Source organism: Arabidopsis thaliana, assembly GCF_000001735.4.
Source record: "Arabidopsis thaliana chromosome 1 sequence".
Taxonomy (NCBI): domain Eukaryota; kingdom Viridiplantae; phylum Streptophyta; class Magnoliopsida; order Brassicales; family Brassicaceae; genus Arabidopsis; species Arabidopsis thaliana.
The window spans coordinates 19349513-19375581 of record NC_003070.9 but is presented as its reverse complement, the minus strand read 5'-3'; the positions used below and the strand labels follow the sequence as shown (position 1 = coordinate 19375581).

Here is a 26069-nt window from a genome sequence, read left to right as displayed (position 1 = left end):
TAACAAGGCATGAATGACCTTACCCGAAGTCGCAACCCTACTAACTGGCAAATGGAATAAAGGACCAAAGCAAGACTGAAGTATAAAATCTAATTCCTCTGTCCCATCAAAAACCTTCTTGATAAAGGATAGAATATCCGGTCTAGAGTATACGTTCAGCCTTCCCCTCGGATAATGATCGGTGGCGAAGAGTCTATTTGGAAGGTTTGAATCCCACTGAGAAGATGGTTCCTGAGATGTCGACCCTGTTCATTGGCAAGAAACCAGTTCAAGAGATAACAATTAGATTAACAAGTATTTGTACAAACTACTAAAACCACAAACGTCTGTGCTTAGCTACAAACAATTGAGAAACATTTTTTGATTCAAAAAAAAAATTGCAGAAACATTCAGTGAGAAGAGGATTTCTTCTTCTGAGTTAATTGGACCAAAATAAGATGATTGGAAACGATTTGTACCTTCCATTGAGTATTCCGATCAGTGAGAATCAACTGGAATGCTAATGAATCTGGCTTACGAGAACAATAAATCGAAATCGAATTCGATTATTGCAGAGATTTGGGGGAAATTACTATTTGGTTTTTATTCAGCGAGTATAAACTCGCCTGAGTGGTGGATTGATGGACAGCGACGGAGGAGTCGCCGGATTCGGAGCAGTCGCCGGATTGGGAGCAGTGGCGATGTGGAGATACAGTAAATTAGGGTTTTTACTGGGTAACCGTTTTTTTACGATCGTGTTGGTAAATGAAGATTTAACCCAGACAGTAACTGATAATACGTGATTCAACCGGAACCGGATGAGAGAAAACCGGCTAAATTTGTTATGTTTTATTAAACCAACGATTTCAGGGTAAAGGGATAATTATACTGAGTTAAAGTGACTAATAGTTTTAAAGTGTTCTATTGTGGCCAAAGTTTTGAAATATTGCCTCTACGTGTAATATTCTCATAAATTATTTTCAATGGAAGAAATCCAAACCCTAAGGATACTATCTAAAAAATCCTTTGATCTAATCTTAGACACTGCTCGAATCAATTAATCTCTAATTCATCACTAATTTTAAATCAAATTTGTTCATTATTGTCGAAATTCATCATCGTCGTCACCAACTAATAACAGAGGATTTGGAAGAGTAATTCTAAACCAAATTTGTTCGCGATGTTTGGACGACGATGCTAGCAGAGGATCTGGAGACCCAAACTACCACCCTTGCTTCTCACGCTTAATTCACCATCATCGCTGAAATTCACCATCGCCGCCAACGCTAATCGGAAGTCAAGATCTTGCCGTCTTTTTCATCACAAGACATGATTCATGAGTCACCATCGCCGCCAACGCTAATCGGAAGTCAAGATCTTGCCGTCTTTTTCATCACAAGACATGATTCATGAGTCACTGCCCTTGCTTCTCACAGTCTTCAAAATTTTTGTCATTGCACGAGCTCAATCATCGCCGTCATTTGTAAACAAATTCTTAAAAAAAGAAGAAGGAATGAAAAATTAGTCTTTTAGAGAGATAAAATACTCATTTCTATAAACATTAGAGAAAATACATGTTTTCACAATACCCTAAACAAAATTGTGGTTTGATCCACGTTTTATATGAGATAGCAATATCCAACCATGAAATAACATTGTTGTAGTATTCAATATTGAGAGAATGATATCCAAAAAAGAAATAGAATTTCAAGTCTCTCTTGGTGTAAGTGTTTGGACTAGCCTGGTCACAAAGGATGAGCTCTCTCTCTCTAGGATTATTAAGAGAGAGAAAACTCAATCCTTGTTCCACCATTCGGTATGCTTATCGGCTTTCGTTGTCCCGATTAGAACCGACTTTGTTTTTGGTGTGGTCTGGCTCTGTTTCCGGTGTGGTCCGGCTCATGTTACGGCTATTTGTTGCCGCTTCTTGTCTTTCTCATGAATAAATTGTGCAGTCTATATCAGCATCATGGTTTTAGGCTCATCTTCTTTGCCTAAGATCAGGGTTGAATGAAAGGAAACCTATATTTGATAATTTCTTTGAAGATTGAAAAGTGCTTGATTGAAAAAGAAGATGAAGAAGATTTTCAAATTTAGTTTGTGGAGTCATAATCTCATCAAAGCTAAAATAGAATTTCGTTTTGTTTCTTTGAGCGAAGATTGAGATAAGTGGATTGAATAATTTTCCGGCGATCTTGGCCGAAATTGAAGCTTTCCGATCAACTAATACTCCCACATCTTCAACTTTGCACATGTCAACTAACATGTTTCCGGCTTACCACGTGTCTAATATGTTGTGTTAGCTTTTCCTATAGTTTAGAGTTTTTTTTATTTGGTTTTGTTTTGTTTTGTTAGGTTTACTTGTTTTAATGTTTGTAAAATATAGTCATGTTATTTTTTTTTATACTAAATAAAACACACTTGTGACAAAAAAAAAGGGTATTATCATTGTCTATACTCGGAAGACTCCAAAATTAAGTCTTCGAATTTTCAACTGTTATCTGCTGAGTATAATAACCTTTGTGCCCCTATATTGTGTCAGACGGCAACATAATATTTTTTGTTTTTTTTTTTGTTTTGATCCAACATATGTTATACGTTCAGTTAAATATTAGCATATACTAAATATTTCTTGCTAACCCTGTTCCCGAAGAAGCTATTACCGTTGTTCACTAACATTTAGATGCTAACCATTTTAATAAACCATTTATTTTTTAATAATGTTCTTTTTGAATTTCTCTTTCGGATTGATGCTAACTATTTTTGTTCCGATTCAAGGAACTGTTATTCGTTAATTTACGTATTAACATAACCACATTAGTAGATGCTAACTCTGATTCAGAACACATGAATTCAACTTTCTAATAACCATGTCTTTTTGGGTGGATTTGATCAATAAATAACATTTATTCGATAACTTAAATTTTAGCATACACTACATATTTGTTGCTAATTTTGCTCCAGAAGAAACTGTTACAATTGTACGCTAATATTTAGATGTAAACTATTTAATAAACCATTCGTTTGTTTTATACTGTTATCTTTGATTTTTTCTCGTTGAGTAGATACTAACTATTGTTGTTCCGATTCAAGTAACTGTTATACGTTAATGTAGGTATTAACCTAAACATTAGCCAATTATTTTTTGAAGTGATCAAGTTGTTTTTACTTGTTTTGGCAGTTCGAGATGGAGTATCCGAGTGAATACTTGATATCACTGGAGGGTAGTTATGATAAAGTTGATGGAAGTGAAGTTAAAGTTTTACTTATGCTTAACTTCAAGACCAACAAACGAACCTCTAAAGCCTTTGGACTCGATATGATTTCAAATTTCGTACTCCACAAGGAAGGTCATAAAATGGTAGGGTTTCATGGAAAGCCAACAACATGCTTCATCAAATTGGTGTCCATGTCCTACCCATTACCAACTAATCATTTTTCATATCTCCTCAAACAATATCTTCCCAAACTCTGTTCAACTCTGTAATGTATCATGTCTCCTATGTTTGGATAAACGCGAGTGTCTTTCGACATCTACAATAACATGTCATAAATTAAGTTTCAATGCTCCTCACCAAGCGTTACTCATTTCTCTCAAGCTTCATATCAGATTCTCTCCACTCTTTTCTTATGTTTTGATTCACAAATTTACAAACTTTAAGCTATATCTATATACACATACATGTAGCTTTAGGCGATGCGTGTTACAGTAACAAGTAAGTTAGTGTTTCTACTTACTTTCAGAAAAAGAAGGACACAGATTTCTTATGCAGTTTCTTTGTAGAACGAGATTTCGTAAGCGCATCTGCTAATTTAATCAGCTCTTTCTTCCCGTTTTGATCTGTTTCCAAACAGTGTTCTTCTCCATAAGTGGAAGAACCTGCTGCTTCACTCTTACGACGCAGCATCACAATGTGATTCTTGAAGTCTTCTTCCTCGTCTTTGCCACGCATCAACATTTGGAAGTCCATTGAATGTGTTGATCTAAGCTGCCTAGGAGTTGAATGAACACCAGTGTTTGAGCTGCTCGGTTCCGATGAACCAGCTCTCTTCTTGCTGTCTTTAGTATCTTTACCATGTAAGATCTTCATTAACTTATGCATCAGCTTCTTCTTTCCTGTCTTTTTTGTTTTAGTTGCAAACAAAGTGTCAACAGAAGAATCATCTAAAAACATTGAGTCAGTGATCATTGATGACTCTTCCTGCGAAGATGACCATCGATCATAATCAGTGTTATCTTCGCTATGTGCGTATTCGAGGATCAGTTGCTTTGCTTTCTCCTCTGAAGTAGGACTTAGAGTAGTACTAAGATCCCTAGCAACAGTTTTACCAGCAGGAGGCTGGTAAGTCCTTAGCTCATATCTTAAGCAAGCATTTATCCATCTGAGATAAACGAGCTGCTCGAGGTCAGTACATCGATCCCCTTGAAGCTGCTCGACATCCTTCTTTAACTCTTCATTTTCACTCCTCAATCGGTTACAATCTTCGCGTAATGTCTCAATCTGTAACAAACAAACGTTTTGAAATCAGCATTCAATATTTTGTAGGAAGTCCAAAAATTTGAGGTTATACCTCCTCTGGTTCCTCCAGTTTTGAATTTGCTATGATTTGAACAGACTCCAGCTTCTCAGAAAGCTCAAAATTCTCAAACTGTAATCTCGTGTTAGTATCCGTAAGCTCGTTGATCTCACTTTCCAAATCCCTTAACCTCTGCATCATCTTATCAGCTTCAAGATCAGGTAACACAGCCTTGATTTCTTCTTCTTGCAGCCTCGCCACTCGTTGTTTAAGCGACAAGATCTGCGCTACGTGTTGTTGAGTATTGATGTTCAGTTTCTTCTTAAGCACTTGAACCTGAGACTTAGCCATATCCAGCTCCAACAAAACTTTAGAATGCTCAAAACATTCAGCCTTAAGTTTTTCGTTCTCTGCTTGCAACTTCTTGATCTTAAAATTGAAAACTTTAGTCTCCATCTGGTTTAGCTTCAATCTACTTCTCAGTTCCATTGCAATCTTTTGCTGCTCCTTAAGGCTGTAGTATTCTAACAACTTATCCTCAAGACACCTCTCTCTCTCACGGAGCGCTCTCACCGTGTTTCTCAACCGGTTAATCTCATTCTCATGATCAGCTTCCTCTTCGCTAGGAAATGCTAAAGGAGCAGTTATATCTGACCTCGGTGTTTCACAGTCATCACAAACCAACAAATCTAACTTTTTAGCTTCCTCTTCAAACTCCGGTAAAAGAAACACATCTTTTTCATCAAGATCACATTCCCTTCGTGGCGAAACACCAATTAAAGTCTCTTCATCCGTCTTCTCCGTGCCCTCATCTCGTCTCTACCAAAGAAAACAGAAAACAGAATCTGATCAAAATTCCATTAAAATGGTCTCAATTCTCAAATCTACAGTAACTTCAAACATTACTGATCACCATTATAGCAACAATCTACAGATCATAAGTCAAGGCTAAAAATAGCAACTTCTACCACACACTGTTCATGAGACTGAGAGATGTTAACTTACATCAATGGATTTGTTGGAATAGTCTCTGTATCCATTATCTGAAATTGACAAAACCCTCTTTACTCATTAGACTCAGGGACTGCATAAATCAATTAAAATCTTCTATACAAAAAGCAATAAGACAGAAACACAAACCAGAAGAGTGAGGTGGAAGAGGAGGCAAAGTAGGTCCAATTCTTTTTGTATTCTTTCTAAATCGGGCAAAGAGAAATCCAGCAAAAGATACAGCAAGAGCTGCTCCTAATTGAAGCACCAACAAGTTTATATCTCTTTTGTGTGTGGTAATAATCATGACTACCAATAAAAAACAACCACCCCAAGATTCTCAATTTGAAGAACGACTAAATCATATCTCTTCTTCTTCATCGACCTCCATCTACAAAAAGTAACAGATTGTAATCAAAAAGACAAACTTTTGATGATGGGATCAAATAACCACCAAGGATCAACAGTAATCTACTCACTACAGAAACTAAAGATCTGATCAAAACGAAAAAGTTTTGATTTTTTTCCCCTTTCTATATCTAATAGTACAAAAAACAGAGCTTTGGGAAGAACCCAAAACATAAAAATCGAATCTTTGTCTTATTTGAAGGAGATAAATTAAGTCAAAAGAACAACATAAACAAGTAAACTCACCAGAAACGCCATGAAAAAATCGCTTAAAGATTTGGGTTTTATGTTTTTTTGTTTTTCCCGAGAAAAATTACAGGAAGTTGGTAGCAGATACGAAAATGGTTAATGGGTTTAAGAGAAAGAGAACAAAAAGGAGTTTGATTCTGTCTTTTTGAGTGGGTTTATTTCATTGTCCGATGATCAAACACGGAATGTGATGTTTCTCAACAAATTGGAGAAGCAGAGATTTATGATTTGATTTGACGGCGAGAATTTTGATGACTTGGAGAAATATTGAACAGAGAATGATGAAGGAGTCGATCACAAACATCACCAGATGCATAGATAGGTAATCAATTAATTAATTTAATTTAATTCATATAGACTGGCTCTTATTGTGTGTGTGTGACTCAGTTTTGTATCGCTGTATGTTTATTATTAAATTTGATATTTTAATGCTACTAAAGATGCATGTCAGTGTCATTAACTCGTGATATGTGTTCCTTTGTCAATAAAAAATACAAGGAGAAAAAAAATATGGACAATTTATGGCCCAAATCCATGTTGGGAGAACTTGGTCCAACAGAAAATTTCAGCCCATGTTGATGGCAGAGAGCCTAAGAGCCTAAACAATCAATCCATCTAATCATCGTGACAATCGATCTAGTAAGACAAAGGCCTTGATTGGGAAAAAAAAAAAAAATACAAAGGCATTGAGAATGTTTTGTAGTTTTTTTTTTTTTTTTTTTTTTTTTTTTTTAAATAAACTTATAGATTTATCTAGTGAGTTTCAGTAGAAATGTACCAAAGTATTTTAGAGTGGACTTCTCTCTAAAAGCCCACCACACCGTCGGTTCCGATTTTGAAATGCTTTCTGACTAATGTCAGAGGTAGCCAAATCGCATGTTACTGAATAATAGGTAAATTACTTGAACTTTTAGCTCAAACTCAAACTTTCGAAACATATGTGATTTTTGTTTGTAAGGTGGATTGAACTTAGGTTAGTTCCTTCCAACATTTTCCCAATTCTCCTTTAACACTAGACCACAGTTGTGTGGGCGGTTTTTGTTTTTCAAAATCTCATTTTCATACCAAATTGTTAATAATACTCAAGAACACCTTATAAGCTAGATAGATTACAATCTAAAGTTGCATGATAAAAGTGGAGAAGAATCGGCTGATAAAAGTGGAGAAGAAACGGCCTTAGACTGAAACTGAAACTATAGTTCAAAGTTTTTCTATAATTAATTAGGAAACAAATTTTATAGTAATCTTCCAGTCATGATGTTAGATTTTTATTTATCCTATTATTTAGGAAATCTAGTTCTACTTCATCTACGTTATTTTTTCTCAAAAAGCAAAACTTTTTTTTTAAAAACAAAAATTTAATAACAAAAACTAAAACTAAAATCTAAAATCGAAAAACTAAAAACCAAATTCAGAAACTAAATTAAAAAAACAGCATCCATTTCATGGCCAAAACATTAGATATTAATGCTTCTAACTGTCTATGAAGAGTGAGATATACCATGAAGAGGTTCAAAGTTAATAGAGGATGGGTGAAGTCTCTGGTTTGGATCTCGTCTTTAGATGGCCTTATTATGACTTTAAGTCATCTTTGTACAGTTTTTAGTATCAAATGATCTTAAAATCTATTTCTTAGCTTTACTTTCACCAATCTAATGTGATATTCCCCATCTAGTCCCTCGAAATAGTTTTTCATGCCGAATTTTTCATATATAGTATATCACATTATCCAAAGAAAAACTTTCGAACCAACCCTAAAAGCATCTATACCAAAACAGATTCCCCATGAGCCATGAGAAACTATGTTGACCAAATCTATGGGTTCTTAATATTAATTTAAGATTCTGATTTTCCCTAATTTGTGAAATCAACGTCTTCTGCCCATAAATCGAACCTCGAAATCGACAATACTATTATATATAATTAAATCGTTATGGTTCCACTTTACGGTGAAGTTAGGCGAAAAAAGAAGTAGTTAAGTGTCATAAACTCAAGTATGAACAGAAGGGGAGTACATATTCAGGGGAGTAATTAACTAATTAAGTGTTATAAACTCATCATGAGGATTTGTGAAAGTGTTTTCCAGAACATGCATGTGTGCATATAGAAAATCTAAAAAACATATAAGTCCACGTACGATATTAATAAGTTTAATTTAAATGTTACACAATTAATCAAAACATATTCATTTGTTTTCAAGCTCAAAAACGTTTTGGTTAAATGTAAGCCTGTATATAAAAAAAAAACACAACTTGTAAATTAATTTGATATCCAAGCATTATAAATCCATGTTTTTTAAGAAATAGTTTCTTTCTATATCGCTTGAATCGACGTTATTTTAAAATTAATGCATGCGTGTAAGTGTAGCTAAATACTTTTAAAAGGCGAAAATAAGAACTGATAAACATTTTTCTATAATGCCTCATAGGCCACTAGTTATAAACTAGTAATTTCCATATGTGAAAGACCCAGAACTGTGTGTATAAATAAGAATCGTCAGCCATGGCTTCTTCACCAATCACCACAGCACAGCGATCATGGTTATCATCTATATATTTCTTTTTCTCTCCTCAGCCATTATAGGTAACTAAGCTCTCCTTATCCACACTTTTTTATTTACACCACTGATGTTTAATACTAAGGAGATCAGCTTCCTTATGATCCACTATTTACACACGCCAATAGTCTTATTCCCTCTTCTTCACTAAAATATATATAACACTATCACATAATGTTATAATGAGATAATAATTACATATGAACATAACACTATATATATAGTAAGTTTTGAATATGGTATGAATTTATTTTGTTTGTTTTTTGGCAACATCAAATATAGGTTTGTTATAAATTTTGCATAAAATTTCCAGGCAAGCCATTCCTTCTCTTTTAAAAACAATTGGTGGTGTCTTGGTATATAATATTTATTTTCGAGACAGAAAGTATATTGAATATAATTAGAAAACACAATACCCTAATTTAAATTTTATGTTGAAAGATTCAACTGGGTTGGCAAAGGCCCAAAAGTTGGATGCAATTGGTGGGAAGGGAGGCAAGCAGTGGGACGATGGAGCTGACCATGACAATGTAGCAAAGGTTTATATAAGAGGTGGTCTTGAAGGCATACAATACATCAAATTTGATTATGTCAAAGATGGAAAAACTATAGATGCATCTATCCATGGTGTTTCGGGTAGCGGTTTCACACAGACGGTATGTTTTAATGTATAAATGTTTAAGTCTAGTGACCAATGAAACTCAAACTTGGATCTTATTATGTCGTGGTTTCCCATATCACATATATTTAGGTTATTGGCTACTGTGTACAAAGTCCTTATTAATACAATCACCATTTTTGTTTGCAGTTTGAGATTGATTATCAAAACAGTGAATATATTGTATCTGTTGATGGCTACTACGACAAATCTGGTACGATGCAAGCACTTGAATTCAAAACCAACCTGAAGACTTCTGAAGTGATTGGATATCCAAAGGGTACTACAAAGTTTTCACTCGGTGGAGTCAATGGCAAGATGGTGATTGGCTTCCATGGATCTGCTGGGAAAGTCCTAAACTCCATTGGAGCATATTTAACAACAGCTCCTCCTACTAAGTCACAACTTGTAGGTGGTCTAACCGGAGGCGAACCTTGGGATGATGGCTCTAATTATGATGGCGTGAAAAAGATATCTGTCACTTACATTAGCACTCTTATAAGGAGTATCAATGTGGACTATGAAAAGGACGGCCAAGTTGTAACACGTTACCACGGGATGAAGAATGGAGATACAGAGGAGGTACTGAATTCTTATCTCTTAAACATAACATTCTTAAATCTTAATTAGTCCATCGATATATTTAACTTGTTTATATATAAAAACCAATTACACTCACTAGGCTTTGATTAATTTACGCGTTTTTTATTACAAATTTATTGACAATAAGTCAAACAGTCAATGTATCACTTAAATACTATATCAGATTTTAAGTATTCTTATAATTTCATTGTAGGTTTACTAACGTTTTTTTCCCCTTTATTACAGTTTGTGATAGACTATCCAAATGAGTATTTGATATCAGTGGAGGGAACCTACAACATACTCCCCGATGATAACGTTTTGGTCATTAGGTCGTTGATTTTCAAAACATCAAAAGGGAGAATCTCTCCCACATATGGGTTTGTGTCAGGTACCAAATTTGTGTTGGAGAGCCAAGGTAATGCTATTGTTGGATTCTATGGGCGGGATGGTGGTGCTTTCGACGCTATCGGAGTTTACTTCTCTCCAATTCCTTCGTAATTCGAGACTATAAAGGCTATAAAACCATATGGTTAGATGGAAATATAGTCACGAACTTCATCTTGTTTTAAGGCTCTCATATCTACAATGATTTACTACCTACTCCGATGTTTCTTTAATCAGTAATTTCTTTCGAGTTTACAATCTCTTGTAATAAAACAAGGTTTAATTATGAAACCTGTATTTCAGTATTTAAAAATAAAAATATTATTATAATTCTGAATTAAATGCAAACAAAACTTTTAAAGCTCCAATGAAACCGTGGCACTTTTCGCAACGTTTTTGACGTGATATTTTTCTTTGTATGGAGTATTAAACTTTCTACTTAATGCATGATGCTTAGTGTTGGTGACGTTGTTCCTTTTTAAACTTATGTTGTTGTTAGATTTTTTAACAAAGAGTTAAGACCTTGAGTTGTTGTCAGTGATTCTGCATATGTTTGTTTATCAAGCTGACTCGCAATGAGTGTAAAACTTATATTAAGTCATAAAGAACCACACGTCTAAAGAAAAATGATAACTAAAAGAATATTCAAAGGCATGTATCAATCCATGTACTAATAATAACTCCAAAGAAGAGAAATATACGATAACCAGTAGGCTATTGCCAGTCATACAATTAGATTTAGTTTGAGATGGACCGAAAAACCTAGGCGACTTTGAATTCCTCATATGAGATCCGAGGAAACTAATTAAATTAGTGTATAGTTTTTTTTTTCTAGAGAGAAACTCAAATATAATGTTTTCATCACCTACACTTAAGAACTTTAAACATATATACATTTATATTGAAATTTCATTTGTTATTAAAATTAATCTAATTCTTAGTTTTGATAAGGTGAGAATATATATATATATATATATATATATATATATATATTATAGTTAAAAGAACAATAGATATGGATAGCAACTGGAAAAGTTAAAAATTACTGGCAGCATTCTTTGTTTCATACGATTCAACAAAAAATAGCCTAACTCGGTTCCCGTTTTTTCTTCTTCTGAGTTTACTGAATGTGATGATTATTAAATTAGCATAACCTTTTTAAATAAATGTATAACATGCTATTTACATGCTGTAAACTTCAAACCCAAAACAAAAGATTCTTTAATAAACAAACAAGAAGTAAATATCAATCTTGAGCTAAGAAACTTCAAATCTTACAATCAAATATTCAACACATGAAGAAAGCGGCCGGAAAAAGCGAGAATATATTGTCAAAAGTCAAAATTCATGGTTCATTATATTCATCCACCAGATCTGAGAGTGAATTAACTAAATACAAGTAGGTATTATATATCTCTTTCGTAAAGATAAATCGATTCAGATATATATTTTGGGGTGAAGGCATATCTCGTATAGGCATCTCCACGTTAATTACATTCTAAACCCCATTTATCACTGACACATGCTTCAGGTGATTATTAATCTTAAAAAATACATATGTTCAACAAAAATGCATCTCTAGACACAAATATAGCATATGTACATGTTTCAAGATTACAGAAGTTTCAACCATTCTTCCCCATGGTTACTTCTTAATTCATAATTATGAAGATAATAAAATAATAGGGTTCCATGGTGCTGTAATAACAATCTCGTATCTGTTATTTTTAATTACTTTCCTTTACTTGTTGTCTGTGGATGTGCCTCAGATGTTTTTAACTTGCGATGTTTTCTTTCCTTTCTGAAATCTCATGTAATAAAGCAACGTTTGATTATTCAAATCTTTTTAATGTTTCTATAATAAAAGAGCTATTGGTTTGGATCTATTACAAAAAACTGTATGTGCAAAAAAGAAATTGTAAAACGCTACCATTATGCATCACAATTAATTTATCAATTCCTCAAAGTCAAAATTAAAACACTTAATCTTGAAGCAGTCTGATATCCGGTCCATGCATTACTTTCTTATATTTCCGACACCATACTGTTGCTTATCTAAATTTCCTATTAAGTATTAACCATGTTGGTAAAGTTGAACCTAAACTAACATTTTTTTTTCTTCTAAATATCTGGAAATTTAAGCCTAAAGGCCCTATGTATTTTTCAGGGAAGACCCATATTCAATTAAATTTAACTTTTTTGGAGAAGAAATCATTTCCAACTTACGTTGAACCAATCATATTTATTTGGGAGATTTACCACTAGACCAACAACTCGTTGATAACTAACAACTTTTTACCCTAGTATAATTCAACTAATCGAACTATCCTTGACCTCTAAGAGTACTGGAGTACTTGATATTAAGCTTTCTAAATCCACTGTTCCTGTCACAGGCTAGGTTAATTTTGTTTCTTTTTGAATAACTAATATTTTCTATTGGTTAGGTTAAGTTACTGATTCACTATCTAATTTAATTTGGACGAATTATTTGACATTTACCCATTGTGGGGCCTTAAACTATATAAACTATTAACCGAGGAACATTCCATATGAAACCGTTTGGTAAAACATGAGTTTGGAGTTCCATCAAACTTATTAAGCAGTCTTATAATGGTTGACTAAATTCATAAAAATTTCCTCAAAAGTCAAAACTTGATTCCTTTTTGTTTGGCCTCACCGTAAAGTGGAATCATGAAGATCATTAAATTGTCGTAGATCTCAAGGTTTCATTTTTGTTGGTCAAATCCTTAAGTAATAAGATCACTCTTTTAGGGTTTCCACGTTCCATGAGACCGATCAGAAAATGCAAAATCAGATTTGACTATTTGAGATTTCGTCTTAAACCATACAGATTTAATAATTTGGTCAAACCATATTCCCTCATATATAAAACCGTTTTTCTAACATTAAACAACTATCACCGGAAACGTATGTCTAAATCGATTCATGATTACGGATTTTGTAAGTTTTGTAACATCTGCGAACTTTCATTAAACTGTAAACGGATAATACAAGAAGTTTACTATCCATGGAGGTGGTGTATGAAAGAATTGATACAAAGAAGCTAGAGAGGGGAAATTAATTATAAATGTATATTCGTGATATGTGTTAAAATGTCTTGTTAATATTTTTATTTGTTAAATACAACCTTAATCATGCTTGGAATCAGTGGTCGAGCTCGAATAATATGTTATGGAGGTCATATATTATATAACTGAATAATAGTATTAAATTATTTATTTTTAAGTAAGCTTAGAAAATAAATTTTGTAAAGGTTATGGGGTCGTTGACCCCCTCCTCATTAGCTAGCTACGCCACTGCTTGGAAGCTGGAATGGCCACTAAGGTAACGATATATCATCATTATGCATACTGATCTGGTAGGAGTTATTTGGCAGTATTTTGGCTCTTGGGTTACTCTAAATTTTTATTTTTTTTAAATATCATCGATAATTTTTGACTGTATATTTACAGTCTTAGAAAGTTGTTGGAACTTTCCGACGAATTTCCGACTAAAATTTTCAAGTTTCATCAAAAATAAACAGAAAATTCTGATGCATGCCTATCCGACAAACCTATCTCGATACAGATACCACGTTTAGTTGGAAACTCATCGGAATTTTCGAACAACGTTTTGACAAAATCTCTCGATGGAAAAATGTGGTTGAAACTTTCTCCAATATTATTTTAACAATATTTTTTTGACATCTGCATCGACAAATTTCTGGAATAATCCTAGTTTCCGACCATCGTTTGCCAATGCACACCATGTATGGAGAGAATATAATGATTGAAGACACTAGAAGGATGGCCATCCTCCATATCCCAGCCCATCTACAAGATTGACAAAAATGTAATTGTAGTCTTATCAGCTCCCTTCAATACCACGAATCAAACAAAACTCGAGGGACTCCTTACGGGTTTGTTCAGTACAAGGGGATTAGCTAAAACTTCATCTCCTTGATGCTCACTTTTTTTCTTATTTTCGATCATTCAATTCTATTTTCTTTCGTTAGATTGTAAATAAACCTTTTTGATGAGCAATAGATTTACATTTAGAAAAGAAAGTATATTCATTTTGGTAAGAAAAAAAAAATATATAGGTCAAATGGTAAATTGAAGCAACTTGCCCCTCCTAAATTCATGATCAAATCCCACGTTAGCTATTATATGAAATGTGGATAAATATTATTATTTTTTCCTATTTAGAATTTAAATAATAATAACATAATTGTTTGTATCTTTAAAATTAGTATAGTATTTTATCCCCTGCATGTAAATTTTATTTCTAAATCCGCAACTGCATGTACGCCTTTAGGTTAACTTACTTTGATATCCAAACATTAGCATCCATATTGTTCTTTCATTAAGATTACGTTTACGAGTCTATTGGTTCAGTGAACTTTCTTTAAGAAATAGTATTAGTATATATAACAAACTACTTAAAATGATGAAACTTGAGAACTGAGAAACATTAATCTATTGCCTTAGAGGCCACTAGTTAAATATACTAGTAATATGCATTTGTGAAAGAGCTAAAACTTGGTGTATAAATAAGCATTTCGATTTCAGCTTCTTCATCAATCACCATAGCACATCGATCATGATTTTCATCTATATATTTCTCTTTCTCTCCTCAGCCATTATAGGTAACTAAGCTTCCTTATGCACCGTTTTCATTCACACCATTCATGTTTCAGATATTTGCTAGAGAGAACATAAAGTACACTTTTCCCCTATATTTTAATCTAAATTATGTACATAATTGTGTATATGTGGCTCCAAACGTTAGTTGGATAATTACAACTTTCTTTCTTCCATTTTCTTTAACACATTGATGCTTGGCTAGAAAGTTAATGTTCTCAGTAAAATTAATAATGACAAGAAGATTATATAACACAATAATAGTATTCAATTTTTATGTATAAAGATTCAAATGGGTTTGCAATGGCCCAAAAGTTGGAGGCTAAGGGTGGGAAAGGGGGCAAGGAATGGGATGATGGAGCCGGCCATGATAATGTAGCAAAAGTTTATATACGAGGTGGTCTTGAAGGCATACAATACATCAAATTTGATTATGTCAAAGATGGACAGTCTGTAGAGGGATCAATCCATGGTGTTTCGGGTAGTGGTTTCACACAAATGGTATGCTTTAAAAATAAATATTATTATATATAGAATCTTTAATACATCGTTTTAATTGTAGTGGCGAGTGAAATTCAAAGGTGAATTCTGTTGATGTTTTGGATCCACATGTCACATATTTAGCTTGTTGTCTACGAAAATCCTATTAACGTATCAACCATTTTTGTTGGCAGTTCGAGATTGACTATCAAAACGGTGAACATATTGTATCTGTTGACGGTTACTTTGACAAATCCGGTGTGATGCAAGCACTTGAATTCAAAACCAACCGGAAGACCTCTGAAGTGATTGGATACCCAAAGAGTAATACAAAGTTTTCACTTGGTGGGGTAAACGGAAAGATGATCAATGGCTTCCATGGATCCGCGGGGAAAGCCCTAAATTCCATTGGAGCGTATTTAACAAAAGTTCCTCCTACTAAGTCAGAACTCGTAGGTGGTTGGGGCGGCGACTACTGGGATGATGGTCCTAATTATGATGGCGTAAGAAAGGTGTATGTTACTTACATGAACACTTGTATAAGGAGTATCAACATCGACTACGAAAAAGACGGACAAGTTGTGACAAGTTCCCACGGGAACAAGGAGGGAGAGACAGAGGAGGTCCTAAGTTCTTATAACTCTTAACTTAAAACATTCTTAGTCCGGACACATACTTGAATTGCTTATATTTAATTAATAAGCCAAAACTTACGTTTATATATCACAACCATGTAGACTTATTAGGCTCTGATTTTACGTGAAAATTCATTTTTAATTGTAAAAAAAATAAAAAAAATCAATGTAGGTTTACTAACATTATTTTTCTTCATTGCAGTTTGCGATAGACTATCCAAATGAATTTTTGATATCAGTGGAGGGTACGTACGACTCAATCCTATTCCCCGATCATTACGTTTTGGTCATTACGTCCTTGAGTTTCAAAACATCGAAAGGTAGAATATCTCCCACATATGGGGTTGTGTCTGGTACCAAATTTGTGCTGGAGAGCCAAGGTAATGCAATTGTCGGATTCTATGGGAGAAATGGTGGTGCTTTCGATGCTATTGGGGTTTATTTCTCTCCGATATGATTTCTTCGTAATATTAAGCTATGAAGGCTACTAAACGTATATGGTTCCACTGAAAAACTTACCAACAACTTCACCAATTTTATCATGTTGTTTTATAATGCTCACATCTATTAATAAATATTTACTATATGATGTTCCTCATCTTCTTTAATTTCACATTGTATTTCGAGTTTGCAAATCTATGTAATAAAATAAGGGTCTCTATTTCGGTATTATATAAAATATTTTATAACATTGGATAAAGTGTTAAAAAACAAAATCATCTCTAAGATTATTCTGTTTTTGTGCGTAAATGTTTATATATCAAGCTAAAACTCAATGAGTAAAAATGAGAAAATCAAAAATTTAAACAAATTGTGACATCAAAAGTATTTCCCATTTGATGTAAAATAATTGATTAAATTATACATTAATTAACTTTAACGTTCATCATATCTCCATTTAATTGAAATGGAGTAACCGTTGGGGTATTAATGCCAGTCCTATAACTGGAACAACGTTAACTAGCCTTGGTTCCACGCTAACAAGGGCACAACTAATATTAACATATACAAGTGAGTCTAAGATATTCTTACAAAAAAAAGTGAGTCTAAACGAATATATAAAAGACATTAACCAATTTATTTAGTGCCAGTTAGTTTTGAATTTAACCAAATGAGCTTTACCAATATATTTATACTCTTTAAGGTAAAAGTGTGAACGTATCATCTCTAACTAAAACTAAAAAATTGTTTCTAACACTGAGTATTAAAAATCGCCCTACAGTTTAAATTGCCAGAAATAAAAGAAAACGAGAAAGAACTAAACCGTTTAAATATCAACATTTGAGCTAAGAACTTCAATCTTACAATTAAACACATGAAGAACGCGGGAAAAGTAAGTAACCAATTATCTAATAGTCCAAAGTCAAAATTCATGGTCTTTCGTATTCTTTAACACACGATCTGAGATTGAATTAATCAAATACAAGTAGGTTTTCAGTATATATATATTTCGTAATCATGATTCGATTCAAATAATACGTTTTGCGGTTTTGGTGTGAGACTTTTTGTTAAGAGATATAGTCATATACATGTCACATGTGTATCTGATGAACTGATTTGGGCATACTTCATGCTCCAAGCATTTAGGCTTAAGATATCAACATTTTGAGATCTATAATTAAAGCAAAGAGATGTGAACCTATTTCCTATTGACCAGATTACATGGTCCTTATTTATTAATCAGATCGATCTGATATTGAATCAGATTAATTAAATGCAAGTAGGTTTGAATTATATCTTTCATAATTAGGCATTGATTCAGATATACGTTTTGGACTTTTGGGGATGTGAGAAGACGCAGTGACAAGATTACCGTAATTGTGTGGCTTAAGAAAATTGTTTTTTTTGGGATTGTTAAGCCACTCTATTAAAATCGTTATAATTTTTATTTCCATCTGCAAGTATTTTGAAGATGTTGAATGACACTATAATGAACACTAAGAAGTCTAAAACTTAGATGTTTTTGGGTAATTATATGAAACAACACAAATGCATAACAATGAATCTTCTCGACCACAGAGTCGAATAAGAGTAAGAAGACAGAAAGGGAAGTATAGAATTAAATCTTCTCCAACATGCAAACTCATGCTAGCTCATCTTAACTAATCCAGGTCAGCAAAACAATCTAACGCAACACTCCAATACAATCAACTTCATGTGATAACAAAATGATGATCTAAGTTTCTTCATCTCGAAATCTGAAATCACGATAAAAATGTATTTAGTCTACTGAAAATAAAATGAAAATAAAGTACTTTAAAAAAATAAATAACAATTTCACTATTTCAATATTTAAATTAAAACTCGAGTAGGTATTAATTAAATTAAGAAAGAAGAAATCTAAATTACTATTTGATATTTCTAGTTGACTGGTCAATGATAAAGTTCAAAATAAATCAAAGTATAATACTTCATAGTCACATAAAGTTTTGTTTTGTTTCTTATAATGGTTTTAGGTCAATCTCAGTTCACATTGTTCAAATATCCTAAAGTTTTTAATTCAATTGGTTAAAGGATTTTTAATCAAAGATTGTTTCTGAAGGTTTTGTTAAAACACTATAAATACCTTCAAGAAGATAAAAATTTGATAATTGAGGAACATTATTTTAAAATGCCTAATGGCCACTAGTCAGATTTTTATACATACACTAATATGCAAATGTGAAAGAGCCAAACTGTGTCTATAAATAAGCATCTTCATCCTCAACTTATGGATTCATCAAACACTAACAGCATAATTATCGATCATGTTCATCATCTATCTTTTTATCTTTCTCTCATCTGCCATTATAGGTAATTAAGCTCGCTATGTCTCTTAGACCATTAATGTTTTTAGATGAAAGAGAACAGCTAGAATTCCCTATAAAGCTCCAAATTAATAATTTTCTGTTAATTGAAATTTCTGCTTTTTTATCATGACCTCAAATTCGGCTTTGATATAAAATTTCCAAAGAACTTAAAACGATACTTCCTTCTGTTTAGAACAAAGTTGATGATTGGATTAAAAAAACAGTTGTTTTCTTTTGAATATTCATAGTCCCAACATAAAATAATACTAACGACTATGAAATAATAAAACAAAATATAACCTAAATCAATTATATGTTTAAAGATTCAAATGGGGTTGCAATGGCCCAAAAGATCGAAGCAATTGGTGGGAAGGGAGGGAAACGGTGGGATGACGGTGCGAATGATAATGTAGCAAAGGTTTACATACGAGGTGATCATGAAGGCATTCAGTACATCAAATTCGACTATGTCAAGGATGGACAATCGTTTAATGGATCAGTCCATGGTGTTTCAGCCGACGGTTTCACACAGACGGTATGTTTCAATTCATATATTCATTTTGGTAAATATAAAGCTAAGTAATGGGTGGAGAGTTTTTTTTCAAAAGGTATTATACACTTTAAAAAAAAAAAAAAAAAAATCTAGCCAAAATTAGATTTTAGTTTACAACCAAAACTTCATTATTATTATGATTATATATGTAATAAATCAAATACTTACATCTTCTCGTAATTTGCCATATTTGGTTTGCAGTTTGAGATTGACCATCTCCAGTATGAACAAATTGTATCTGTTGAGGGTTACTACGACTGGAAGACCGGTGTGATGCAAGCACTCCAATTCAAAACCAACCTCAAGACTTCAGAATTTATTGGATATCAAAAGGGTACTAAGTTTTCACTTGGAGTCGATGGAAAAGTCATCGTTGGCTTCCATGGATCTGCTTGGCGTAGCCTCCGATCTCTTGGTGCATATGTAAAGACTGCTCCTACCAAATCAGAACTCCAGGGTGGCATAACCGGAGGCGAATATTGGGATGATGGTCCTAATTTCGACGGTGTAAGAAAGGTGTATGTTACTTTTACTGAAACTCATATAAGGAGTATGAACATTGACTATGACCAAGATGGCCAAGTGGTGACACGTTATCACGGGATGAAGAATGGAGAAACGCAGGAGGTAAATTCTCTATAGCCCTTGGTCGGTATATACAATAAACTGAACGAGGTTTTTATAAATAAATGTTTCTATTTCGAATGGTATATGAAATAAATATACTAAGCTTTTAAGTTTTTTTTTGGGGTATGAAATATCAAATACACTAATTGTGTATTTATTGCAGTTTGCTGTGGACTTTCCGAATGAATATATGACATCTGTGGAGGGTACATACGACCATATCAGTGAGGGTAACTATTTGGTTCTTACGTCATTGACTTTCAAAACGTCAAAAGGGAGAATCTCTCAGACATTTGGATTGGTCATTGGTACCAAATTTGTGTTGGAGACTAAAGGTAATGTTATCAGTGGGTTCCATGGAAGAGATGGTGGTTCTTTTGATGCTATTGGAGTATATTTCTCTCCAATGATATCTTCCTAAGCTACAGAAGTTTGTTCATGCATGGCTTCACGTATCTTTTACTACTTTAAAATACTTATCGATTCCGATGTTGTCAACTATGAACATCTATGTAACGAAATAAAACTTTATCCAAAACTAATTTCAATATGTCATTTAAAATATTTTCGATCTATATTTTATAATAAAACTTCAATTTTACAATTTTCTATGATAAGAGTGAAAATAAATCTTTATTAAAAACTTTTCCCACAGACAAACCAAACTAAAATTAGGTCAAGGGAGATAATAAATTATTGCGCCTTATGTGATTAGTGGTGTCCGCATTCGATGGAACTTGGCTAAGATCTAACGAGTCTCTACTCGAAAAAGACCGAGCCACCGGAGCTCCAAAGCCCTGAGTTGCTCTCCGAGAACTTTGCCTGAAGAAGTAGCCACCCTACTCACACCAGAGAACAAACACTACCAAAACCACTCACCACACGATGGCTCCCTCGTGACCAAATATGAAAGGATCTTGCCTCACCAAGTTGGAATCTTCGACGGAACAATCGTCATAGGAGCCGAATTGCCATTTTTAGAGCAACTTCATCACATTAGGGGAGAAAATCATCCAGAGGTTAATCGCGTCAAGAATTTCTACTATTGTTCCCAGTCTCCTAGAGCCGTACGTCTTTACAAAATTCTAATCGTTTCAAGAAAATACATGTGAATAGGCGCATAATGGCCGCTTTATGGTTTAGACATGTAACCGTGAAATACATCTACTTCATGTAGGTGACTATATAATAGTATAGTTGACATATGTGATCATGCATTCTCTTATATTTCGTGTAGCTAGCAAATTTTTCCCTTTTTATTTTTATTTTAAAGTTATAGCTTTTTCTTGTGTAGCCACTGCGATGGTTAGTACTATATATAGTAATTGTTAACTGTAGCTGTTGATATATCAAAATAATGATATGATCATATATGGAATTATGTATATTAAAATGAATTTGTTTATTTGTATGAAAAAGGTAGTTTATTTCTTAATGACATAATTTTAAACTATATAATAACACAATGTTTACTCTAGATAACACTCCAATTGAGAAGTCTTACTTTTAACTAATAATAAAATTTCTATATTTATCTAAACATTTTCTGTAAAATTAATTATCTTATTTGATCTAACAATTTGGTATCTATCTAATTGATCCATTTGACAATAACTAAAATATTGATAAAATTAAAATAATTGAGATTTACTTTTATTAAGAAAAATATAGACTTATATAGTCAGTCATACAGAAAGTTTGATGGCATATTATCGTTAGGTGCACATAGATTTTTGTCATATTTTGTTTGGTGTAACAAATTCATTGGTTGCTTGGCCTTTTCTCTTCTTTTTTTCACAACGTGGAAAGCATTTTACTACAAATGTAACCGTTTTCGATCGTTACAACCCCTATCATTGTCACAATGACAAACTGTTTATAAAAATATTCAAAACAAAACATTAAAACTTATATGAGAACAAATTGTAAACGCGAGATAATGTTTTTGACAAATAAGTTATAATAACATTAACGTAAATTTATCTCCAAAAACATAACAAAATAAAGAAAAAAAAAACTTATCCCGAAAAATAGCTTAATAAATAGGGTAATATTAGTAGATAACCAAATAAAACATATAAATTAAGAAACTAGCAGAGAGAAAGTTTTTTGTTACAAAATAACCATGGACCTACGTTGTCGGAAGAAAAGAAATAACAAAGCTACCCTTCATTTGTTGTAAGATGAACAGTAAACGAAACACATCTGTGTAATTTTTCAAAATAGCATGTAACATTAAAATTTCACATGTTATATTTAGTTTAAAAACATGTTATTTCAAAAAACGTTATGAATTTTTAAGAAAAAATATTATTATGAAATTCTTTTACATGAACAGAATCTTTAAAAAAAAAAAATTACATGTGATTTTAATAAAAACCATATATTACTAAAAAATAAGAATATATTTTTAAGGAAATCACGTGTGATCTTAATAAAAAAACGTGTATTACTACAAAATATCATGATAAAAAGAGATATTAAACTGAATAGAATGTTTTTTCCAAAAAATACCATGTGTTTTTTATAAATACTATGTAATAAGAGAAAATAACAAAATAAAAAGAGGATATTATGTTATCGCATGTATTTCGGAAAATAACATGTTACAAAGGACATTTACGTAATTACACGTGTTCTCCAGCATGTTTCCGACAAGATACTGTAACTCAAGGTTAGTTTGTACATTCTTTTCAAATCTATAGTCATTTATTATAAATACTCTAATAAATATCACACCATTCGCCTCCGCAATCCACAACCTCGCAAGTAACTCTCATCCTCGCTGTACTGATCAGGTTACTCTTTGTCTCTCTTCTTTTTCTGGTTTTCGAGTTTTCTTTAGTATTATGCATTCAATATATCATATCAAAAAAATGCATTTACAGGAGTATACTAGTAGTAAAAAGTAATAGCTTTTATAATTTCAGAAGAAAAAACTCTGAAAGATGTCGACCGGAGGACCCCAAAAATTAGAAGCACAAGGAGGAAAAGAAGGCAAAGAATGGGATGATGGAGCCGAACACGATGGTGTGACGAAGATATACGTAGCAGCTGGTGGTCTTGGAATTGAACAAATCAGATTCGATTATGTAAAGAACGGACAACCAAAGGAAGGATCTTTTCATGGTGTGAAGGGTAGAAGTACTATTTCTACGGTATGTTGTCTTTTTTTTCTTTCTCTCTCTTTAATGCTACTATACCAAGTTAATGTGTATTCTAGCTAAGAGTAGTAAAAATATATGTTTAACTGAAAGAACCGAATCTATAGTTTAATCGAAACCAAAGCCATATTAGTGAAATATGGTTTCACTAGAAATAGATCCACTATAATGAAAGCTGATAATTAGTGAGATTCGTAACCGTCTTAATCGTCTATCTCTAACACACTTAACCGCTAGTTTAAGATATAACTTTGATTTTATTTTTTAAACGTTGGGTATTCAATTTTTTAATGTGGAATCTCAGTATATTTTTTTGCTGGTTTTTAAAAGATTTTAGTATTGTTTTTGGCATTTTCCCCTATAATCATTAACTCTATTTTTCAGTTTTTACCCTGAACTTATTCCAAACCGAAAGCATTGTTTTTGTTTCTGTTTCAATGAAACCTAAAACAAACCGGTTGTCCATCCTTAATAAACTATTGACATTTTTTTTCTATTTTGACAGATTGAGATTAGCCATCCAGCCGAGTATCTTATTTCCATGGAGGGTTGGTACGACTCTACCAATATCATTCAAGGAATTCAGTTTAAATCCAACAAACACACTTCCCAGTACTTTGGATATGAATTTTTGGGAGATGGTACACAATTTTCACTTCAAGTTAATGACAACAAGATCATTAGCTTTCATGGGTTTGCTGATTCTCATCTCAATTCTGTTGGGGCGTATTTTGCACCCATCTCTTCCTCCTTGACTACTACTCCCAACAAAGTGGAAGCTCAAGGAGGAAATGGTGGAGAAACATTCGACGATGGTGTTTTTGATCATGTAAGAAAGGTTTATGTTGGTCAAGGTGAGTCCGGTGTAGCTTATGTCAAATTCGAATATGAGAAAGATGGGAAAAGAGAAACAAGAGACCATGGGAAAATGACATTGTTAGGAACAGAGGAGTTTGAGGTTGATTCAGATGATTACATCACATCAATTGAAGTTTCTGTCGACAAAGTCTTTGGTTATAACAGCGAAATCGTCACTGCTCTTGTGTTCAAGACTAGTAAGGGTACAACCTCACCGCCTTTTGGAATGGTGACTGAGAAGAAATTCGAACTTAAAGATGGTAACGGAGGAAAACTTGCCGGATTCCATGGGAAAGCTAGTGATGTTCTTTATGCTCTTGGTGCCTATTTCGCTCCATCGACAACTTCGACTACTCCATCTACTACCAAGAAGCTACAAGCAAGAGGTGGTAATGGAGGAGCTTCTTGGGATGATGGTGTTTTTGATGGTGTTAGAAAGATACTTGTTGGTCAAGGAAACGATGGTGTAGCTTTTGTCACGTTTGAGTACAACAAAGGCTCTCAAGCAATCCTCGGTGATGGTCATGGGAAGAAAACATTACTTGGAACTGAAACGGTTCTTTCTTCTCTCTAGTCTGTTTCTAGTTTCTCCAAAAAAAAATATTTCTTGATCTAATGTTCCTCTTTTTGTCTTTTGTAGTTTGAGCTTGATTATCCAAGTGAGTACATCACTTCAGTGGAAGGTTACTATGATAAAATTTTCGGTGTTGAAGCTGAAGTGGTGACGAGTCTAATGTTCAAGACTAACAAGAGAACGTCTCAGCCGTTTGGAATGACTGCTGGGGAACATTTCGAGCTTAAAGAAGACGGTTACAAGGTCGTTGGGTTCCATGGAAAAGCGGGTGATTTGGTTCATCAGATCGGAGTCCATATCGTGCCCATTTTCACCAATTACAGAGTTGCTATTTAGGTTTTTTTCTTCTGATGATTCCGTAAAATAAGGTCCATGGACCATGCATGCTTATGGATTAGGGTGTGTGTTTTAGCGTCAATGCTTCTATGCGAACATGTAATGTTCTGCATTCATGTGTCTTATCATCACTTGTCGATTTTAATAAAGGATGTTTCTTTTTTATCTCTTTTTTGGTCTTTCTATCATAACTTGGAAGAGCCACTGATGGAACTTGTGCAGTTTTAATTTCTTGCGACGAATACTTTGAACGATAACCAATACTAAAAATCACAACAAAAAAAGAAATAACATTTTTGATCATTTGTTAACTGGTAATTTTTTTCGAAAGAAACAACGTGTAAATCTGCTTCTTACATTCTATTATCCTGTGTGGGGATGTTTTAGTGTCAATGATTTATGCGAACATGTAATTTTCTATTGTTCTGCCTTGCTGGTGTCTTGTCTTGTCACTTGTTGATTTTTCATAGAGGACGTTTCTTTTCAATTTCTTTTTAGATCTTGGTTAGTTTTTGTGTATGTTTTACATCTAAAAAACTGCAAAAATTGATGTCAAAAAAAAAGATGTCAAAAAAAAAACTGCAAAGAAAAAGCCATATTTTTAAAGTATTTATATTTTTAGTTTTTCATAAAATATGTTCTTAAATTTCAAACGCCTAATGGGAAAAATGTTTTATTTGCTGCAAAAGTTTATTCATAAAATAAGTAACAGAAAATATATGCTGAAAATGTTAAATGTTGTTGGTTAATATTTTAAAAAAATTACACACCAAAAGCATCATCAGCGAAATTAGACATTCACTTACTTGAAGCGTCAAAGGGTTAAATGTTCGAACCCTTCTTCCTTCATATCACTTGATTTTAATTTTTTCTTTTTTTCTTGCTTGTAACCCATTAAAACCAGGGCCACTATGTTCTGGCTTAATGTCTTGGGTAAGATCTTTCTAGTTGTACGGGCCATAAAATCCAGTATCACACGCTTTTGATGGCCATGACCCATGAGGCCGGTGATCGGGTTACCTTGTGCCGTCCGTTTGACTTTGATTGATGATTTCTTAGTCGAACATATACTGGCCGTGTTT

General features: G+C 33.2%; 5 protein-coding genes, 2 long non-coding RNA genes and 1 pseudogene across 10 annotated transcripts; 6 read left to right on the top strand and 2 right to left on the bottom strand.

Annotated features, from left to right (window-relative positions):
- The first annotated feature begins 1179 nt into the window (after positions 1-1179).
- Positions 1180-1895, top strand: AT1G07783. Its single transcript, NR_139310.1, has one exon. It is a non-coding gene; the product is annotated as an other RNA (long non-coding RNA).
- A 1265-nt stretch (positions 1896-3160) lies between these two features.
- AT1G52085 lies at positions 3161-3427 on the top strand (annotated as a pseudogene). Its single transcript has one exon.
- Positions 3428-3460: 33 nt separating this feature from the next.
- AR791 (actin binding protein family) lies at positions 3461-6493 on the bottom strand. 2 transcript variants are annotated; one of them, NM_104089.4, is made up of 5 exons: positions 6142-6493; positions 5638-5878; positions 5503-5540; positions 4552-5316; positions 3461-4481 (listed from the first exon to the last, which is right to left on the bottom strand). In NM_104089.4, exons 2-5 carry the CDS (start codon positions 5792-5794, stop codon positions 3720-3722), a joined length of 1722 nt encoding a protein of 573 aa, NP_564600.1. In that variant the 5' UTR covers positions 5795-5878; positions 6142-6493; the 3' UTR covers positions 3461-3719. The 2 variants fall into 2 exon arrangements, with proteins under 2 accessions (NP_564600.1, NP_001323019.1); NM_001333524.1 differs by lacking the exon at positions 6142-6493 and adding an exon at positions 5967-6016.
- A 2163-nt stretch (positions 6494-8656) lies between these two features.
- AT1G52070 (Mannose-binding lectin superfamily protein) lies at positions 8657-10773 on the top strand. Of its 2 annotated transcripts, none has more exons than NM_104088.3 (4): positions 8657-8727; positions 9143-9357; positions 9510-9941; positions 10188-10773. In NM_104088.3, exons 1-4 carry the CDS (start codon positions 8682-8684, stop codon positions 10440-10442), a joined length of 948 nt encoding a protein of 315 aa, NP_175619.2. In that variant the 5' UTR covers positions 8657-8681; the 3' UTR covers positions 10443-10773. The 2 variants fall into 2 exon arrangements, with proteins under 2 accessions (NP_175619.2, NP_001321509.1); NM_001333523.1 differs by having other exon boundaries at positions 8658-8727; positions 8984-9357; positions 10188-10694.
- A 3986-nt stretch (positions 10774-14759) lies between these two features.
- On the top strand, positions 14760-16782 carry AT1G52060 (Mannose-binding lectin superfamily protein). The gene is made up of 4 exons (NM_104087.3): positions 14760-14976; positions 15258-15472; positions 15646-16074; positions 16289-16782. Exons 1-4 carry the CDS (start codon positions 14931-14933, stop codon positions 16541-16543), a joined length of 945 nt encoding a protein of 314 aa, NP_175618.2. The 5' UTR covers positions 14760-14930; the 3' UTR covers positions 16544-16782.
- A 1898-nt stretch (positions 16783-18680) lies between these two features.
- Positions 18681-20663, top strand: AT1G52050 (Mannose-binding lectin superfamily protein). Its single transcript, NM_104086.3, has 4 exons — positions 18681-18879; positions 19199-19410; positions 19630-20055; positions 20219-20663. Exons 1-4 carry the CDS (start codon positions 18834-18836, stop codon positions 20474-20476), a joined length of 942 nt encoding a protein of 313 aa, NP_175617.2. The 5' UTR covers positions 18681-18833; the 3' UTR covers positions 20477-20663.
- Positions 20664-20720: 57 nt separating this feature from the next.
- On the bottom strand, positions 20721-21060 carry AT1G07777. The gene is made up of 2 exons (NR_139309.1): positions 20981-21060; positions 20721-20891 (listed from the first exon to the last, which is right to left on the bottom strand). It is a non-coding gene; the product is annotated as an other RNA (long non-coding RNA).
- Positions 21061-22790: 1730 nt separating this feature from the next.
- Positions 22791-25268, top strand: MBP1 (myrosinase-binding protein 1). The gene is made up of 4 exons (NM_104085.4): positions 22791-22853; positions 22986-23213; positions 23725-24633; positions 24718-25268. Exons 2-4 carry the CDS (start codon positions 23004-23006, stop codon positions 24985-24987), a joined length of 1389 nt encoding a protein of 462 aa, NP_175616.1. The 5' UTR covers positions 22791-22853; positions 22986-23003; the 3' UTR covers positions 24988-25268.
- Positions 25269-26069: the final 801 nt, after the last annotated feature.

Excerpts from the sequence above, each read along its gene's own strand:
- AR791 (NM_104089.4), bottom strand. The coding sequence starts at position 5,794 with ATGATTATTACCACACACAAAAGAGATATAAACTTGTTGGTGCTTCAA. Across the intron at positions 5,541-5,637 it reads TCTTCCACCTCACTCTTCTG|ATAATGGATACAGAGACTAT; the intron begins GTTTGTGTTTCT and ends TGTCAATTTCAG. Across the intron at positions 5,317-5,502 it reads ATTCCAACAAATCCATTGAT|AGACGAGATGAGGGCACGGA; the intron begins GTAAGTTAACAT and ends TTTCTTTGGTAG.
- AT1G52070 (NM_104088.3), top strand. The coding sequence starts at position 8,682 with ATGGTTATCATCTATATATTTCTTTTTCTCTCCTCAGCCATTATAG. Across the intron at positions 8,728-9,142 it reads TCTCTCCTCAGCCATTATAG|ATTCAACTGGGTTGGCAAAG; the intron begins GTAACTAAGCTC and ends TTATGTTGAAAG. Across the intron at positions 9,358-9,509 it reads GTAGCGGTTTCACACAGACG|TTTGAGATTGATTATCAAAA; the intron begins GTATGTTTTAAT and ends TTTTGTTTGCAG.
- AT1G52060 (NM_104087.3), top strand. The coding sequence starts at position 14,931 with ATGATTTTCATCTATATATTTCTCTTTCTCTCCTCAGCCATTATAG. Across the intron at positions 15,473-15,645 it reads GTAGTGGTTTCACACAAATG|TTCGAGATTGACTATCAAAA; the intron begins GTATGCTTTAAA and ends TTTTGTTGGCAG. Across the intron at positions 16,075-16,288 it reads AGGAGGGAGAGACAGAGGAG|TTTGCGATAGACTATCCAAA; the intron begins GTCCTAAGTTCT and ends TCTTCATTGCAG.
- AT1G52050 (NM_104086.3), top strand. The coding sequence starts at position 18,834 with ATGTTCATCATCTATCTTTTTATCTTTCTCTCATCTGCCATTATAG. Across the intron at positions 19,411-19,629 it reads CCGACGGTTTCACACAGACG|TTTGAGATTGACCATCTCCA; the intron begins GTATGTTTCAAT and ends TTTGGTTTGCAG. Across the intron at positions 20,056-20,218 it reads AGAATGGAGAAACGCAGGAG|TTTGCTGTGGACTTTCCGAA; the intron begins GTAAATTCTCTA and ends TATTTATTGCAG.
- MBP1 (NM_104085.4), top strand. The coding sequence starts at position 23,004 with ATGTCGACCGGAGGACCCCAAAAATTAGAAGCACAAGGAGGAAAAGAA. Across the intron at positions 23,214-23,724 it reads GTAGAAGTACTATTTCTACG|ATTGAGATTAGCCATCCAGC; the intron begins GTATGTTGTCTT and ends CTATTTTGACAG. Across the intron at positions 24,634-24,717 it reads CATTACTTGGAACTGAAACG|TTTGAGCTTGATTATCCAAG; the intron begins GTTCTTTCTTCT and ends TGTCTTTTGTAG.